The sequence below is a fragment of the Carcharodon carcharias genome, chromosome 4 (assembly GCF_017639515.1).
Source record: "Carcharodon carcharias isolate sCarCar2 chromosome 4, sCarCar2.pri, whole genome shotgun sequence".
Classification (NCBI taxonomy): Eukaryota; Metazoa; Chordata; class Chondrichthyes; order Lamniformes; family Lamnidae; genus Carcharodon; species Carcharodon carcharias.
Window position 1 is genome coordinate 22,132,537 of NC_054470.1, and position 20,505 is coordinate 22,153,041.

At 41.0% G+C, this 20,505-nt stretch overlaps 1 protein-coding gene across 1 annotated transcript in view; it reads left to right on the forward strand.

Annotated features, from left to right (window-relative positions):
• Nucleotides 1–20,505, forward strand: part of rorb (RAR-related orphan receptor B) — a 248,475-nt gene that overhangs the window by 160,736 nt on the left and 67,234 nt on the right. The window contains exons 3-4 of the mRNA XM_041186847.1: nucleotides 6,404–6,545; nucleotides 8,646–9,062. Coding sequence (XP_041042781.1) covers nucleotides 6,404–6,545; nucleotides 8,646–9,062 — 559 coding nt within the window. The remainder of the gene's footprint in view (nucleotides 1–6,403; nucleotides 6,546–8,645; nucleotides 9,063–20,505) is intronic.

Below are 20,505 nucleotides of genomic sequence, written 5' to 3' on the forward strand. Positions count from 1 at the left end.
AAAATGTGAAATCTTGTTGTATCATTCTTTCAGCTAGTAACTGGAAGTTTGAATCTCTTTTTAAAAGTTACAGGTCTCCACGGGGATCGTAACAAAAGTGCCTGCGAATGGGTACTGTTTACAATGTCAAGGAATGAGGTAAGAAAGGGATGTTGGATGAAAAAAACCTTTTAATGGGAATGAGGCCAAGAAAGCAAAAGATAGTTCTTATAGACAAAACATTCTTAGAGAGGAGGGCTGGGGGGGATGGACAGAAATTAGAGACAGATAAAGGATTAGGGATTGGTGGGGGGAGAGAACCTGGGGAAGAGGGATGGCCTGGCGAGAAAGAAAAGGATAATCAACAGATGGAGGGGCAAAAAAACTCTCACCCTTGCACTCATGGATGGGACTTTGGTAGAACAAGTAGAGAGAAACTGTTACCTCTTAGAAGCTGGTAATTGGATGTCATACATTTCAAATAATTGGCAAAGGAACTAGAAGGGAAATGAGGAGAGTTATTTTTCATGCAGAGGGTTGTTAAAACAAGGAACATACTACCTGAAACGATGGTGGAATTAGATTCCATAGGAATTTTATAAAGGCAATTGGGCATGTACTCACAGAGGATTAATTTTCAGGGTTATGGAGAAAAAGCTGTGACGTGGGATTAAATTGGACAACTCTTTCAAAGACCTGATGCTGGCTGAAGGGGCCAAATGGCCTCGTCCAATGCTGTATGATTCTGTGACGTGATGATCCTGGAATAGTGATTGATTTTGGCAGAGGGGAATGAAGGGCAATAATGTCCTTTGCAGTGGATGGCTAAACCAATTATTCACCAGATACATTCATGTCTGTGCCTTTAGGACTTGAGGAAGAATTGGAGCCATATCAGTGGGATTGAAAAGGAGAGAGAAGAAATGTTTTGCTGAGAATAAGAGTGTCAAAGATAAATGTGAGGGAGTAGTTGAACAGATTGAAGTATCCTGGCAATAGAGACCAAAAAATAGGCAGTTAGAACCTCAATAAAGATGCCTGTTTGAACCAAGAATATCATACTTCATGCATCACAACTGTATGCAAAAGACTTAATGGACCTTATGATCTTTATCAGCCTGTCATTTTCATGTCTTATTGCATCCTGGCGTTGGTTTTGCTGGGACATAACTTTCCTTCTCAGTGTAGTTCTACCACCCTCAGGTTTGGAGTTCACGTATATGGACATTGCTATCTTTTGCCTGCTTCCGAAGATTGTGAAATTGTTCCTAAATAGCAGCCATAACACATGTAGATGCTTTGTGTAAATGAAGTAGTTAATCACTGTTTAAGATCTGGCTGAGAATAGAATTCTCAGTTAGATGTAGCTGCAGGTGGAGATGCTAAAAGAGCATCAACAAATCAAATAGTTCTTGTACTGCTGCATTGGGAGAATAAATGTCACCTGTGGAGGGTAGTAGATAGGACTGAATAGTGGAAATGTGGAGATGAGTGCATATTCATGAGTCTTATTGATTATTTTTGGTAGTAATTACTGTAGATGCTGGTGCTTAAGTCAACCTTTTGAAGTCTCCAAAAATCCTTCCAAAAATAAGGTCAACTTATATGCTGAGTATAAAATGTGAACTAATGGTGTGGGTAAGGCAGATCGCCACTTTGAAATGTGGTGCTTTCACTTTCAGAATCATCCCTCCAGAACAAATCATCTTCCTCTGCATCCATTGAATTCAATGGTCTATATTTTTTGAATGATCCGATGACACTTCATGCACTAATAGTATCCCATGATTTGCTAATGAAATGCCACAAAAAATCAAACAGGGCAGCAAGCAAATTTCCACTCTTTTTCTCTTTCAACCACCCACCTATTCCACTCAACATGAACATGATCCTTGAATGGCTTGTTGAGGCCCCCTTGGTATAACTGCAATGTGGTGTTATTCCTTCACAGGCTCCGGTGGTCTCATTAGTTATATGGGATCTGAACATGTCCCCCAAAAATTATCTATAGCAGTAATTTTGCCAATGAGGGCTTTTGGTAGCTGCTGAAGAATCTTGACCTTTTGCCACAACACTAGACTGTTCATTCCATAAAGTGCCTACACAAGGTAGCTGTTGATCCGAAATCTTTGCTGGCCCACTTAAATGCATATAGATGCATTGCATTTCCGGTGACAATGTAACCATTTTGATGATTTTCAATACATGCTTCTCATGATCAGGCAATGGCTGGTCCCTGTCTCGTGGAGCATTTGGCCTTGGGGTTCTTCCTCAGGGCAGATTCCTCCTCCATTCCATTCTGGCACCAGTTTTTCGACTAACACATAAATCCCTCGCTACAATTGTTTTTTGAGTTCATAAATTTTACAATTTCTAGCTTGAAAGCAACTTCATCCATTTTGCTGGAGGACCCATTTCTGTCCGTCACTCACCATACTATGCATGGTCTGCTCTGTGTGGGTGTGCTCTTAAATTCCCATGCATTTTATTCACAACACAGCCCAAATAGCCTACTTGATCCTCATGCATCGACTTACAGTAGAAGGTAAGTAAAACATGCATTTCTGGGGTAAAAGATTGAGGCTGATTACTGTAGTAGAAGTGTCTGGAGTAGAAAGAGTTAACATGGGACTGGGTGCAGTACCACCCATACTGTGGTATAAAGGAACACATGATCCGAGTCTAGAGGGCATTCTCGGACTGGACAGAGACATGTGTAGAGGCAAGCAAGGAGACAGCTCCTAGCTTAGACCTTATATTGTATATATGTACAAAGTTATGAATAATAAATAAACACTTAAACTATACAAGACTCAGAACCTCTTTGCGACACTTAGCGAACTACATACATCTTACAATATGATGGCAGCTATTGGAGCAACCTGGCACCTCCCACAAGCTGGAGAAGAAATTTGAAACCTGGAAAATTGAAAAACCAGCCTTCTGACCTGACAAGCACCAGAAGTGATGCGGCCGAACTGACTCTGATTGAGGAAAAAAGTAAATAACAAATGATTGGAAATTAAAAGACCTAGCAAAAGCTGGAAATCTAGAACAAAAACAAAAACAAAAATACCTGGAAAAACTCAGCAGGTCTGACAGCATCTGTGGAGAGGGATACAGTTAACGTTTTGAGTCTGAATGACTCTGGAAATCGACTGTTTCATCACCCAAGAATACTTGAATACTATGGGGAAGACCCAGAACAGTCGATCCACTGCTGAAAAGTTTAAACAAAAGAATCAGGACCACCATTACTATGGGAGCCCACCAAAGCTGACAAGCACAGGAAACCTTATTGTGAAGAAGCAGGTGGCAGTGGATTTCCTTGCTGTACACGCCTTTAATTTTAAATGACTATGGATCAAAAATCTACCTTACCAGACCATTTTGGGCTAATGCAAAGGCCAAACCTAATACGAAATTGGGTATCCTGGAGAAAAGTTTTAAATTAATGGAGAAATGTTTTGTTACTTGTTTGGTGAACTTGCTGATGAAGTAATCTTAATGAAGTGCATTGATGAATCCTCAACTAGCTTTGAAATATTAAGGGCCTTTGACAAATACTTTAACCTTCAAATTGTGCTCTGCACAAGTCTTAAAAAAGGGATAGAAACCCTCAGTAATTCTATGAAAGCAAAAAGACAAATCCCAAGCAAACCACACAATGATACCAGCGAGGCCGAGAACATTCCAGAAGTCTTGAAAACAAATTGTATTGAACATTCTGACACGCTATCTGGACTGCAACAGCAAGGGGCAGTACGGAACTACCTGACCATGATTGAAGGCAAAGTAATAGTGTGTTCTGAACGGTAAGCAGATAAAGAACGAGAAGGAAAAACACCGGATATCTCAAACATACTGAGAACCATTGAGTCTTTGAAAAATGAAATGGCTGAAATGAAAATCAAGAATTTATAATGGCAAGAGAAAGTAGAGGTTCTCTCAAAAGAGTGTGAAGGGTCTCAGAAACAATTGGCAGAAGTGAGAGCTTGAAGGATAGTGCAAAGGGCTTATGCTCTGCTAAGAAAAAAACTGATTAGTGTAGAGAACTTGCTTTCGTGTACGAAAGATGAGTTTGATGAGGAAAAATGAGAACACTAGAATGTCGCTCACAGAAAGTAGTACACTTGAAAGAGGACTTGAAATACCTAAATGATAATCTTATCAAAACAAATTCAGCAAAGATGGATCTTCAATTAAAACTTGGTGAACTTCAAACATCGTAGTCTTAGTAAGCAGTAGTGGAAAATACCTGGAGCGGGAGAAAAAAATTGCTGATGCGTCTGAACATTTGCTTCAATGCAGAATCAACAACCAAAACTGATGAAATTATTGAGCTTTGATCCAATCTGAAGAACATGAAAGATGGGATGTGCAGTATGGAAGGGTAAATCCAGATTTTGAAAGCAGAAAAGGAAAATTCTAAAAAACAGATTGAGGATCTAATGAGTGAATTGAAAGAATCCAGGGACCATGGAAGAAAGATTCCAAAAAGAGTGGAATGCCCAGGTGATGTTGTTGAAATTACATAAGAGTTCCACAGCTAACTCTCAAACAAAGACAGCTGAACTTACCAGACTATTTGCTGAGCTGAATGGAAAGATTTGTAAGCTTGAAAAACAATTGAAAAATAAGACAGTAATAAATTATTTGGGTAAAATGGTAAAACAAGTGGGAATGCATGTTCCATTTTTGAAACGTAAATACCCACATGCATCACAGTGAACCACACACAGGAAGAAACCCAGAATGTGCACTACAGACGAGCTTAGAGTTTGTTCTCCCTGGAAGGAACTGAATAAAATAATGGCCATTGGTCATACTGGATGGGAAGTTGACAAGCAGCAGTTCAACTCCAGAGAATGCAACTACAGAATTAAAGACCAACCAAGTGGCAGAATGACCACATCCAAAACAACCTCCTATTCATCAAGGTTTTCCCACTGCAATAGTCTACCGCTCCACCAACTGTTATAAAATCAGATCTGGAAGAATATTAAAACCTCCAGACTGTTTGAACCGCAAACACAGAGACTTAGTTGGGGGAGAAGGGGTAGCAGAAGTAATGTAAATATGTTGGGTAAACACGATTGCATCGTAAATACGTTGGATAAAAACTTGGAGGGGGGGTGGTGTAGTTTAAGGGTCTGGCATAGAAAGGGTTAACATGGGACTGGGTACAGTACCATCCAAACTGTGATGTAAAGAAACACATGACCCAAGTCTTGGTCTGGACAGGGACGTGTGCAGAGGCAAGCAAGGAGACAGCTCCTAGTTTAAACCTTATACTGTATACATGTACATAGTTATGAGTAGTTAATAAACACTTAAATGTTAAACTATACAAAACTTGGAACCTCTTCGTGAGGCCTGCACATAATATCTTACAACAACTACTAATACAAGTAAGGGGGGTTGTCGACTTAATATGGCAAATATATGCAGATGTATGATTTTTGGTGCTGAAAAATGGGTCGTCTTATATGCCAAGTTGACTTTTTTTTTGCTGCAATCTATGGTGTATAGAGCTCCCTCACAGGATTAAATAAATGGGAATGTTGTATACATAAATGTTACTCCGCTGATTTTCCCCTGGGTGATGTTTGGGCAACAGGTCAGCAAATTGTTCTAGCCAGTCGCCTGATATCTCCAACAGAAGTTCAGGTCCATTAGAAGGTCTGTTTCGTTAATGTATTGCTGGTAAGCTGCAAGCAATAGACAAGACCCCCAGGGAAAATGGCCACCTGCAGGCCACTGAGGTATTTGATTACCCACCTGGTTCTCTGTCCCAGAATAAGGCAAGGGTGAAGGGAAAAGCCTGATCTTGAGGAGGTGGGTGGGGGCTGTGTGGACGAAACCAGTGTTGAAATATCCCACGTTTTTATACAATCTAGAGAGGCATGCCTGTTCTTCCTGGCCACACAAAAATAAATCAAAACTTACCTTCTGGGTTCTTCTTTGAAGCCGGAACTCTTGAATGTGCATGCTGCTCTCACTTCCGGTTGAGTCCGAGAAAGGTAGTTGGTGTCTTGTATACATCATAGGATACCGGTTTGTATATTAGAACTGCCAGAATCAAGGAGGCACTCCTTCTACCAAAGGTAAATATAGCTTCAGCCACTCATACCCAACCATCTTCAGATCACTGCCATCCTGTTTCCACTAGCAGCAAGCCTCAAAATCTCACCCCAATATTTATATAAATCAGTAACAATGGAATAAAAACTTACTTCTAGGTACTTGCTATAATGAATATCTACTAGTTAAAGCATTTACTTTAACTCAAAGAGAATTCAACCCCAAAGCAGGTTTACATGATTGCTTCAACAAATCATTCATGCATTAAAACTGATACTAGAGGAAGAAAAGTCACATTGACATAAAAAAACAATATAACCCGCAACTCTTATTATTTTAGGGATTCTTTAGGAGGAGTCAGCAGAACAATGCCTCTTACTCCTGTCCTCGACAAAGAAACTGTTTAATCGACCGAACTAACCGGAATCGTTGTCAGCATTGTCGTCTGCAGAAGTGTCTTGCCCTTGGAATGTCTCGTGATGGTAAGAATAGGAAAAAAATTTAAGATCCTATTTCAACCTAGTTAGAGAACATCAAATTTCCTCTCTCCACTGTCACAACCTTGCTGGAATATATGACGACCTCCTGTGCCATAAATTTTCCATGTTTCTAAATACACAAGGTGGCACTGGTCTCAGTCTATCTGGGAGAGGATTGAAATTATAATGTATTGAATGGAATAGTTGTGCTGGACTAAAAAGAAAATGGTTTTCTGTGGCTAATATTCAAACTGCATTGTTAGTGCAATTTAGAGAGGGAAGGCTGGACTGTTTTGAGTTGTACTTTTGTGTCATCCAACCTGTGGGTATCCACTGATGATTACAGGGTCAAAATAGGGAATGAAAATGTGGCTCCAGTGCTTTGTTGAGCATTAAGTACTATACATTTCACCATATGAGCTGTAAATAAAGAAATATTTTCCATGTAAGACATTTTGTAGCATTTTTTGTTTTTGCAGGAATTCAGAGCAAGTGTTAATGAACATGATTTTGATCAATTTCCTCCACATACATTCATGTTATCAGGAAAAATAATGAGGAGCTGATATAATAAAGCACTGACATATTGCAAATAGAACAAGAAAGGAAGAACCAAACCAGTGAGAATCCTTACCCAAAATATTTAATTTTAGTATCTGAATTTGCCACAGTACATGGTTATTGATTATTCTAACTTTCTGACATCTACAAATAAGTTAATTCTTCAGGATGACTTTTGAATGCAGATACAAGTGATGAGTTTACTTGAGCATAACAGGGCTTCTATATTTGAATAAAATTATCAGTCTGAGCTGAAAATGAAAAAAAATTGATCTGCGCTAGGAGACAGATGTTGCCCTAAATGCAATCTGAAGAGCAAATAATGCAAAGGAACGTGGATACAGTGTTTCAAGTGCCAGGATCCTATGGTGTTGGGTGTAGAGATTTGAGGCCCTCATCACATATAGTGATTATGGAGGGCAATGAGACTAGGAAGCACCCAGTGCACTAGAACACTGTGCACCAACTGTACGTGAGCATTGTTATGATGCTTCATATGCTTAGTGACTGTTGGAAACATCAGGTCCAGTGATTTAGTGGGTATGATATTGAGCTTTCGACCCACAGCTCAGTAGTTCAAATCCCATGATGGCAAACTGTATTTCATAAATTTGGTAATTTGTGGGCTAACACCTAAGGGATAAAGAGGGACCAGAAAAACTGTTTGATTGTGATAAACATCTAACTGGTTTACCAATGTCCTTCAGTTAAGAAGATCTTCCATTCCCTACCTGGTTTGGCCTAAACAAACTGTGGTTGAATGTTAATGCTCTCTGAAGTCCTCTCGTAAGCCACAAACAATTACTTACTTCCAAGAGGCCTGTGGACAACTTCAGATGGACAATAAATGTGACCTCCCCAGTATTGATCACATCCCAAGAACAGAACACCGAAGGAGAGGCCCAATTTTATAATTAAACTGTTTTTTCTCCTGGAAAGCCCCCTCCACGTAATAAGCCACACCACGTTTATGTACCTGGATCTCTCTATCCTCCAATGGCCAATTATCGAAAGGGATATTTCTGCCCAAAGTGATGTAGCTCAAAGTGTGAACTTCTATAATGGCTGACACCCAACAATGGTGTCCCTGGTTTCACTCCCAACGTAACACGGTCTAAGCAATAGAGGCGCCATGCACCTAAAATTAAGCTTGGATTAGCATGCAGTGCTCAAGACCCATAGTTCTGGTGGCTAGAATGTGGAATTACTACCACATGAAGCTGAGGCAAATGGCATTGGTACATTTTGGACGAAGCTCGATAAGTACATGAGAGAGAAATGGATAGAAGGTTAGGCTGATAGGATTAGATAAAGTAGAGTGGGAGGAGCTTAAACACCAGCATGAACCAGTTAGGCTGAATAGTCTATTTTTGTGCTGCAAATTTTAAATAATTAATGCAACACTTCACTGGGCCACCTTGCTCATCCCTTTGGGCTAAAAGTCGGTGATCCTAAGTACTTAAGGTTATGTTGGCTGGAAATATTGACGATTCTTTCAATTACAATTTACTTAAGAAAAACCTTTTTTTTCTCTCTTCGCAGCTGTAAAATTTGGGAGAATGTCCAAGAAGCAGCGTGACAGTTTATATGCTGAGGTCCAGAAGCACCAACAGAGGCTGCAAGAGCAACGGCAGCAGCAAAGTGGCGAGGCAGAGGCCCTTGCCCGCGTCTACACAAACAGCATCAGCAATGGCTTGACAGACCTGAACAATGAAATTGGTGGCACTTACTCCAATGGACATGTAATTGATCTGCCAAAAGTACAATCTGAGGGAGCTAATGGATATTACAGTGTAGATTCTGCTCAACCGTCACCAGATCAGTCTGGGATAGACATGGCTGGAATCAAGCAAATAAAACAAGAGCCTATTTATGAACTCACACCTGTACCAAACTTGTTTACGTATAGCTCTTTTACAAATGGTCAACTGGCTCCTGGAGTAACAATGACTGAAATAGGTAGGTCTGGAAAGAAATAAGATATCCATTTACTAAAAAATCCCAATTGTTGGCAGTGCAATCCATTCTGACGTATGTTTTTTTTTATTAGCACCTGTTGTATGGCAATGATGGTGATACAGTAGAAATTTGTTAGATATTCTGAAGCTTGATATTCATTTAGTGATCAATAGAGGTAATTACTTTAGAAATTTACATCTAAAATACATGTGGCAGATGCTTTTGGTTCATAGTCTCAAAACTGGTGGTACTGGGGTTAGTACCTGATTTGATTTGGAATAGATGGTCTGGTTTTTGAGTGCACTGTCCCAAAATTCCTAAAATGCTGATTAGGGCATTAACGAGGCATAGATTTTCGTCTTTCGTTTGTTGGCAACGAATAATCACCTGGGTGGATGTCATGGGGAAAACTAAGCAGGGAGCTTTATTTCCCCAATAATGAGCATGTGGATGGGAAATCTGTTGAGTAGCAAATCAGGTACTTTCTACTACAGGCGCACAATCCTTCGGACCCAATTTTCACCTATGTGCACCACCCAGTAATTATTTGAATGCAACAGAGGGAAACCAGTTCTTCATGGATTTATGGTATGGCGATTAAAATTTTGTGTTTTTTTTTCATCATCAACAAAAAGCTTAACAAGAATCCTGCTGCCACATCACCTTATTCTTTTTCGTTCAGTTGGTTAAGAAGTCTTAGGACCAGATTTCTGTGCCCCTGTCCATGTAGGAACGGCAGCAAGTGGGATTTAAAAATGGTGGGCGTAAACCAATTCCACAATTCCTGCCCCATTCCCATTGTGTTGGATTTTTATGGTCCTGAGATAAAGCCACCAGTAGCGTGCCCGCATGCAGCAATCCCATCTTTGCCTCCTCCATTGCAGGGGTTGGCATTTTAGAGTCCCAGCAATTTTCATCGAGTTGGGCCCATTTTGGTATGAGTTGTGATTCATGGCACCTCAGAGGGATCATGAACTCTGGTGGAAGCATAGTCTAGAGCCAGGAACCTTTTGACAGGTAAGTTGACAACTTCACATGTCATAATGTAAAGGAGTATGATAACATAAATGTGTTTTTAATGCAGTATTTAATGATAGGGTTTTGTCTAGAAAAGGTAAGTGACCACTACATTGACCAGCATTGTGAAAGTTCAGATGCATTAAAGTACTTTGTCCAGTGAATAAAATGTATTTCCGTATTCAACATCATTAAGATTAAGATTTTAGTGTGTCAGCATTTCCCTGTGAATCAATCTTTTCTATGCTTGACAGTCCGTCCATCTGTTAAACCTTTGAAGCATTGAAACAGAGTCATCTGTTCTATTACTTCAAAGAGTTTTAAAGTATTCAGCCAGCCATTTATTCCCCTAGAAACTAGCTCAATCATTTATATTTTGAAATTAAGGGGCCACTTTTCTCATCAAGGAAATGAGTATCAGTAGTCAGGAATTGTCTTTTCCCTGCAATCCCACCCCTATCCTGGAGGAGCCAGCCACCCTATTTTAGTTTCAGAGAGGCAGGCTTGGGCTGGGTCCACTGCTTCTGGAGCCAGGAACAAGGTGGCAATGGATGCAGGTAGTTAACAAGGTTGACAGGTTGGAAGACCACCTCAGTTTACTGGGACATCAGCCCAGTTCTGTTCATGGTTGTTGGACCCTCTAACCCTCACCCCTCACCCCCTCTACCCCCATGCCCCCTCAGATCTGCCAGACACCTTCATATCTCCAATGCCTCCTCCCTGTCACGCATGCATGCTCCATTTCCACTCATCCAGTATGCACTAGGTTAACAACCAATGAACTGTATAATCACACTGACAAGTCTTTGAAATGCTTGTAAGAAAAAAAAACAGCCATTCAACATTCTTTTTGAAATATATTTCCCCTCTTACCTTCTCACAAGGTTGTCAATCAAACACAGGCAGCGAAGGCCCCATTGATGAAAGCTTCAATCTACCTCACATGTCTTAATCTTGTCCAAATAAACTCACAGGTGTTGAAAAACCTCTTTAAAGAAAGAACAGGTTATTACAAGATAATAAAGATATCAATCATAAAAAGTGAGCACTCCCCTTTGCAACTGAGTAAACAGACCTGTACTGAGCCGAGTCCATTAGCCATTCTTGCAGCTCAGCTAAGCATTCATAATGAGGCCATCTGGCAGCTTTATCAACAGAAGCAGGTTGAATAGATGGCCAGACATTTGTTTTTCCAGATGTTATGCATAATGAATACTTAGCTGAGTTTTTCCTCTCTCAATTTGTGAACTTATTTGTTCCTTCTGACTTGAGCTACAGCTTGTAACACTCCCAGGAATCTAGTCTCTCCATGGTGCCAAGCTGTAGAATGCATTAAAAAAACAATCTTAAGAATATCTGAAAGGCAATGAATTAGAATGGGAATCCTTGGTGATTTTTCCTTCACTAGTTCAAGGGCACTGAGGTAAATTGTCACTCCTGTGCCACCACACCTGTTGAGATCAACTCTTTCAGTAGAGACCAGAGGTTGATCCTGGAACCTCTCTAGTCTGTATGGCTCAGAATTCACACATGATGCCTTTTAAACTCAGCCATAGGGGAGCCAATGATGCTGCATTTTATTATTTATAAGATTAAAAAATGTTTTGTGTGTGTGTGTATATATATATAGTATCAGATAAAATAATAGAGATTGTTCAAAGCTTTAACACAGATGGCATTAATAAATAGAGTGCACTTTACTTTTATGGTTTATAATGCCAGCTGAGCCCTTCAATTACATTCCAGCTTGTAATAATATTTGGTATTTCTGTCCACATATCTCCTACATATTCTATAATTAATTTCATTTGCATATCAATAAGTCAAATTATGCAGACCATTTTGTGTCACTTATTTTGCCTCTGACACACTTGCTACAGTGGCACACATATACATCCACGTTTCCCTTTCTTACTGAATGTTTCCTTGTCTGTGTAATTGCCCATCTTGAATGTATTAACCAAGAAGTGACAAACCTAGAGGTGGTACTTCCCCACAGCAAGAGAAGAAAAAACTCATTCACAGTTGACCAGAGAAATGAACATGTCTTCTTTCTCCTCTCATATTTTAAGTAACCATTGCAATGTTTCTGCTTGAGTTTAGCAATGTATTAAAATATAATCTATAACAAAGGAACCAGTTGTCACAGTTCAATTGTGATATCTATTGTCTTACAATGTAATAAGAATCAGACAGATAGAGGCCACTCATTTCTACAGGCATATAGAGCTAGTGATTTGCTACTTGCCTCTATGTATTTGATTTTTCCACGTAGCAAATGCCTAACCCGTTGAGGTGAGAGAGAGGAGCACCAAGCCTAGGGAAGATTTTAGCCACAAAAATTAAAGTTCACTTTGGACAGCTCTCTTTGGCATAGCCAGCAGTCCAAAAATGTGTTATATGCTCACCGTGTTAGTACAAGAATTGGTACATAGTATGGACGACAACTAAAAGAAGGAGACTTTAATGAGCAACAAGAAAAAAGTCATTATAGAGACTTCAGTTTAAATCCTGGACTGGTAGATCCAGTATCACCTACTTGGTTTTTAAATCAATTATGAGATGCTAAGCCAAACATTCCTGTTAGCCCAATTGCTAAATGCTCTGTGTGTAGGATTGTGGCCCACACACATTAGGAAGATTCTGGTTTGATCCTTGGCATGTCCAGCATTCGCTCATTTCAGTTTTCACTGTGAATTAGCATTTAGTAACTTACATGCTGACAGTACCTGTGTGGGGGCATAGGTGAGAATGATGTCATCCTTAGCTACGATTGTCTCAACAGCTGAATAGGCTTCCAGTATTCTCTGTTCAAATCCTTATTTGGGTGAATCCGTTGGTGCCTGTAGACCCATGAGTTACTGCCTTCGAGAAAGATGGATTAAGGAGAGAACATTAGAAAAAGGGAAAACACAGTGAAGCTAAGAGACCTAAATGCCTTTTCATTGGAAAAAGAATCGCAAATATGATTCACACTAAAATCTGGAAGGAAGTGTGTGTGCTAAGTAGGGAGAAACATTTAATGTTGACATGGAAGACAATAGCAGAAGCAATATTATAAAACTAAGTAAATCTTAAACTCAGTATAACATAAGGAGTACCTAATTTAGCTTTACACTTCACTTGTCAAATATATTGCCACTGGGACAGCCACTGTCAACTCAATAAAAATATTAAAAAGAAAAATGGACAGATTGCTGACTCAGTTAGAGAAAAAAGAGATATGTGCACAATGACAAAGTCAAAGGGAAGTAGAAGTAATCTGAATGTATCTAACTCTACATAATGAGGTGAACTAGAAGTGATGGGTGCTTTTTTTATGGCACCTAACTTCTTATGGTGTTTTCTGTGTGAGAGGTCCATGATGCTGAATCAGACTTCTTGCGACTAAGGATGCAGGCAATAAACCTGAAGGAGAAGTAAATAGAAAAACATTTTGTGTGGGAGTGGAGGAAATTTGCAGCTGCCAGTGGGTTAGTAAATTAGATAATAGAGATAATAGAGCAGCTGCTTCATTCTTTTTACATTGTTACATTATTTTAAACCATGTCCATTCCTGACACAGTCCTTACTAATAATGGAATAAATAATGGATGATTGAAAAATAGTAATTTACCATCACAGTGGGATCAAATGATTAACCTATTGCAGAGGAGACTGTAATCATGGTAATGTTCATTTTTGCCTTTTGAACAGAATAATTGACTTGCCATTAAGCAGCAGTCCCAGAAATAAGTAATTATTTTGTCTTTATTGTAGACAGGTTGTTTGAACATTGTGAATACTCAGTCTTTCAGATGTCAAAGAAAGAGAGAAGGGGTAAGACAGTAACCTTGGAAATTGCTGTTGGCACAAGGCACTTCTCCAGTCAAAATTGTGTAACAAGGGAGCAGCAACTTTATTGGATGTGAGTTTTGCATTGCTGAGGGCCTGACATAAATTTCAGTGGGTGGTGAGGTTGCTTTGCAACCACTCCCAGTCATTATTACTACTGAAGGAGGAAATCTACAACATTCTTATCTTCATGCACCATAATGTTTTGTGCTAATCTCATTTTTATGAAGTGGGCATTAGAACCAGGCCATGTTGTCTTAAGTGAGGAACTGAAGGAAAGCAGTGTAAATCAGATATAGGAATTGATTTCTGTGGAGGAAGCTGAGCAGGAGTGGAGAGAGGCTGTCGAGAATGCCAGGTTAGCAGTGGTGCTTTCATCAATATGCCACTTGCCTACACCCACAGGCACAGCCACCCAGCAATGATCAACAAACACAGCTGCCAGATGTTCAGGTTTAGCAGGGGGGTAGTTCCAGAGCTATGCCATTTGATTCAAGGAGACCTACAATGAATTTCAAGTACAGTGATAGCATTGGTAATGGCAGTCATGATGAATGTTCCCCCAGCTCCATCCAGGCCAGCAATATCAGCCAGTTCTTTGACCATGGATGTATCAACAAGTTGACAGAATTCAGCAGGAAAACATATTTCCCTCCTTCCTCACTGCAGCAACTCTACCAGCTTGCTGACTCTCCTTAATTACAGTGTGTTTTTTGTATACTTTCATGGGATATGGGCATCGATGACTAGGACAGCATTTTTTGCCCATCCCAATTGCCCTTCAGGGGGTGCTGGTGAGCCACCTTGAACCGCTGCAGTCCACGTGGTGTAGGTACTGTCATTGTGCTGCCAGGGAAGGAGTTCCAGGATTTTCACCCAGCGACAGCGAAGGAACGGTGATATAGCTCCAGATCAGGATAGTTAATGACTAAGAGGTAAACTTGCAGGTGGTGGTATTCCCATGCATCTACTGCCCTTGTCTTTTGCGGTAGTAGAGGTTGTGGGTTTGAAGGTGCTGTCGAAGGAGCTTTGGTGTGTTGCTGCAGTGCAACTTATAGATTGTATGCACTGCTGCCACTGTGCATCAGTGGTGCAGGGAATGAATGTTTAATGTGGTTGATGGGGTATCAGTCAAGCAGGTGCTTTGTCCTGGATGATGTCCAATTTCTTGAGTCTCATTGGAACTGTACTCATCCAGGCAACTGCAGAGTATTCCATCACACTCCTGACTTGTGGCTTGTAGATAGTAGACAGGCTGTGGGAAGTCAGGAGGTGAGTTAATCGCCACAAAATTCCCAACCTCTGACCTGCTGTTGTAGCCACAGTATTTATATGGCAGGTCGAGTTAGTTTCTGGTCAATGTTAACCATCAGGACGTTGATAGTGGGCAATTCAGCAATGATAATGCCATTGAATGTCAAGGGCAATGGTTGTATTCTCTCTTGTTGGAGATGGTCATTGACTGGCACTTGTGTGGCACGAATGCAATGTGCCACTCATCAGCCCAAGCTGGAATGTTGTCCAGAACCTGCTGCATCTGGACACAGACTGCTTCAGTATTTGAGGAGCTGTGAATGGTGCTGAGCATTGTTCAATCATCAGCAAACATCCCCACTTCTAACCTTAATATGGAGGGAAGGTCACTAATGAAGCAGCTGAAGATAGCTGGACCTAGGACATTACTCTCGGTATGCTAGATAACAAATGCTATGCCATGTGGCTACAGTTTACAACAATTGAAAAGAGTTCTCCTCTAGCAATGGGGATTTGGTCTGTGGCCACCATCGCAGTGTCTTAAAAATCATTGTCCACTTCCCAGGCAACATTCAAGACATTGCAATAATCTGTTCTAGGGTTATTGATGATAATGGGAATTTGAAAGTGTAACCCTATACAGAGCAAAATTGTCTATCGGGCATTGCAATAGCCATGGTCAAAAGTAGAGTGCAAGTACAATGAGTTCCATGCATCAGTGAGCATGCTGTTGACATTTTGAAGCAGTGCCTTTGACATCTGGATAGATTGGGATATTTTCCAATACAGCCCATCCTTTCCCTCAGGGTCTTGCATAAATATACAGAAAAGCTTGACGATGAGTTAAAGTGCAATTTGGAATCAAGGCACAGTACAAACACTGACTAAGGATCTTACTGTATAAACGCTAGTACTGTCAGAATGACTGCAGCAGGCATTCATCTAAGATACACTTAGTTCACTGTCTAGGAAGTCATTTTAAGGAATCCGCCTGTATGCACATAAGCAGCGCTATCTTCCACACTTCCTCAGCTCCCATCATTGGTCATCATTATCTGTACTGCTCCTTACTTTCATAAATTTAGAAGCAACTCTGGGCAAAGTTCTAATGTAGTCAGATGAGTTCACTCCCCTACTTTGTGTTGTAATTGTACATCTTTGTTTTTTTTTCTGTTAGTCATTTTGTCCTGCAAGCAGATAGGTCATCTCACGATATTGTGAGTATCAGGAGCACACACAATGACAAAGAGCAAACCATCCGCAGCTCAATTTGTCCAATAGTGAGTAACGATACATCATGCACTTGCTTATCTCACAAGCATCTACTGTGGCAGGATCCTTTTAACAATCCAATGTGATAACATTTTCAGTTTTAAATTGGTGTCGGTAGTTGTGACGTGACAATATGGTCATTCTTTGAGCGTTTAGTGGGCTGCGTATAATTGCTTAGGGTGGAGCAGCAGTAAATGAGTTATAGGCTGTACAAGAACACTTTGTAACATGTAACAGCAAAGAAAACTATTCTTTCTTCAGGACAATCATCTGCTTTCTAAGCAGACTGAGTCACTTGGTCATGCAGAGCACATTGTCTCTGCTTTCTCCTGGCTTGCTGGGGCCAGCCACTTCTCAGAAAGCTTCCCTCCTACTTCAGATAAGAATGTACTCATTTTCTGCTGATAGCCCTTGTTGCCCTCTGATTTGTTGTGTGGCTCAAATACAAATGGTTCAGCAGACTGCCACAGAATCAGCACATCATGACTGCTGCCAGGGTACCGAGCATTGACCTGTGTTTTGTGCTGATTATAGACATACACCAGCAAGACACTGAGTGAGCGAAAACTCTTCCAGTTCCAGACCATCTCTGAGTTTTCAGGCAACACTAAAAAGCGACATGTGTATAGTGAATGGCACCCAACACCGTTGGGAAGCTTACATTCCCATCGAAACTGTCTACTTGCTCCACCTGCGAGATGATGTAAAGTATTCAATTGTCTTTGCAAACAAAGCCTCCCTTTGGCAACAATGGACAGAAAACTGGGAAATGTTGAAAATGCCACCTGTTCCAGCTGGAATGAGTACAACGCACAAGCGTTCTCAGCCACTGGTAATGGCATCCTTGCCCTGCTCTGAGGTGCAGTTCAGGTTGCAATTGGTTTCAGTGAAGACATGCTTAGTGAAGCAGAGACGTTTGACATGATGGATGGTATTTAATGAGGTGATGGGGGTCTCACAAGCCAGATGGAGGGCCAGCAAGAGCCCCACATCACCTCTTAGGGAAGGCCCACCATATTAACTGTCACTTAGGCACTTAACTGGATGGTGAAGTGCTTTCCCCAGGATCAAGGGCTCCAGGGGCTAAAGTCCTGCCCACCAAACACTGCCAGCCAGTTCTGAATGGCAGTGCCACTGGGGAGGCAGTGGTTTCTGCCAGTACAGTGCCCATTTGAGGCCTAGGATCATTGCTGGATCCCAGGCCAGAGATAAGTGATGGTGGGAGGGGGTTGCAGGGAAGTAGGTGAGAGGAGCCAGCAGCAAGCACAGGGGGTGGCTCTCAGTGGGACCACCCCCTTCCCAATGCAAAGTCACTCAATCAGGCATTGAGTGCCTTTGAACGAGGGCCTACCCCATGCAAGTATGCTTGCTGTGTTCCCAACATGGCGGGCCCCCCACCCACCCCTCCGCCGTGGACTTAATCGAGTGGCAGGGTCCCCAACCATCACCCTCCTGCCTGATTAAATGATCCCTGCCACTAAACTTGCCGGGGGAGGGCATTAAGTTCCAACCACTGTTTCTTGCTGAGATTGAGATAATAGAATTGCTTCCAGAAGAACTTGGGTGGATATGATCTCTTTATGAGAGCCTTCCTCCCCCACCTCCTCCTCCCTCTTTGAGCAGATTGTCCTCCTCTTTGTCCTCTCTGCTCTTGCTGCAAACCAAGGGGCATACAAACTACTGCAGCCATGGCTTCAAGCAAGTGGTCTGAGCAGAATCTTTGACATCAGAAGCAAGGGCTTCAGCACATGGGTCACACTCCCAATAGATCTTGTCAACTTTAAATAGCACTCCAAACCACCAAGCATTTCTACAAACACAGAAACAAACAGTGGAAATCATTCAACAACTAGCCTGAAAATAGTTGATGATCTCTTTAAATAGCAATGATGGGTGGTCTTTTCTGCTGTTGAATGCATTTTTAGCTGTGCCAGGTTAAGAGTGGGCATTAACTGAAGCAAACTGCCACCAGTGGTTTCAAATCCACATTGCATACTGACTGATGTCACAATCTGCCCACTCTGTATTCTTCCACGTACATCCCCCCTGTGTTCATGCTAATGCCCTTGCTAAAATGGCATCCTAGGCTGCCAACATCAGAAGTACAGGCATGGTTTTGTGGATGCCATTATGGATCAGCACCGATAGCATCGAAAATATGGGTGCTACTCTACTGACTTGGAGGCCACATTGCTGGCATCTGGATCAGATTAACAACAATTGCAAGGGGTTTGATCCCCATTCTGACTGAGGTAGACTTGGGGCCTGCCTCCCTATCCTATACATAGTAAAAATTCACTGCGCTCTGCCGCGATCCTGTGAATAATCACCAAAGACTACCTTCTGGCAGAGAACTGAAGAAGGGAAAGATTAATGAATAATGTGGCCCAAATATATATGTATATATTTATACACATCTCAAGCTATCAGACATGATCCTTTAATTTAAAATCTGGAATATTATAAGAGGAAAAAAAGGTACCTTCCATAGTGGAAAGCAGTTCATTAACTTAGCTTCCTGAACTTCCTTGAGGTGCAAGAAAATCAGCCAGTTACCCATGTCACCAAGAAACATCAGAACAAAGCAGTCTATGTTAAGTGGTTTCTACGAGTTCAGCAATCAACACTTATTTGCACAGAAATGATACCTTCAAAGTGACTTTTTGCATACCAGACTAGTTCTGCAGCCAAATGAAAACTTGCTAATAATAACATAAAATTAAAGTGACCAGACATATCTCAGACAGATTTGTTCTGATTCAGATTTTGTCCTGATTCAAATTGTGACTGAACACTTGTTCATTATTATAGCATCTGATTTATTAGTTCTGCACTGCTACCTTCCAATTTATCTGTTTCTATCTGTCTTTAGCCACCTCTTTAGCCACCTCATCCAACCGGCCTGGTTGGTTCTGGCAGGCATCAAGGAACCACAGAAATTGGCATTGCATCATATCTGTGCTGCCTTTTGGCAATATAAAACTATTTGTGCTGTCCTGTTGTCTCCCAATAGTTATCTTTCTTTCTCTGCTTCAAATCATATTCATTTCTCTCTTAAAAATCTTAAGGTGTCTTCTTCATGGACTTCCTATTATCAAAGCATTCCAAGCCCCAAGAACCCCATATGTAACAAAATTTCTCCGAAATTCTCTTTCTTAGCAACTTTAAATTGATGACCCCCTTGTCAAAGATCCCCAACCAAAGGATTGATTAATTCCATCAAAATTAATCTCTATTACACTTTCCCTATGTCCAAGTTACTGTTCTTTCTCTATACTTCTCAATGCTAATTGGTCATGATGTTTCTGTTTCCCTTTCGCTCCGTGATTTTCTCTTCATTGTACTCTCATTAGGTCTCTCTCTCTCTCTCTCCTCTCTTTCTGTTGCTTTCTTCCTCTGTGTCTCTTATTGTTCCTTTTCTTTCTGCATTTATCTCTCACTTTTTATCCTGATACTTGCTTCATTATTCTAATATTTTTGCGATCTGCTGGCTTTCCCTCCAGTGATTTTTACCAATGTGGCCAGGGCTGCAGCATTGTGAAGATCTTTTGAAGGGAACAAATAGGAGAGCAGTGGGAGGCAGTGGAGTAATGATAATATTGCTGGACTAGTAAGTGCCCATGCCTTTGCTCAGGGGACAGGGGTTCAAATCCCAGCATGGCAGCTGGTAGAATTTCAATTAAATTAATAAAAAAAAATCTGGAATACAAAGCTTCAGTAATGGTGACCATGACAGCTATCACCAATTGTTGTAAAAACTCATCTGGTTCATTAATGCCCTTTCAGGAAAGAAATCGGCCGTCCTTACTTGGTCTGGCCTACATGTGACTCCAGACACACAGCAATGTGGTTGATTCTTAAATGCCCTCCGAAATGACCTAGGAAGCCACTCAGTCATATCAAAGCCGGTAACAAAGTTTAAAAGGAATGAAACTGCACAGACCACCTGGTATTGACCTAGGCACTGGAAGCGACAATGACAAACTCAGTCCTGTTGACCCTGCAAAGTCCTCCCTTACTAACATCTGGGGGCTAGTGCCAAAATTGGGAGAGCTGTCTCACAGAT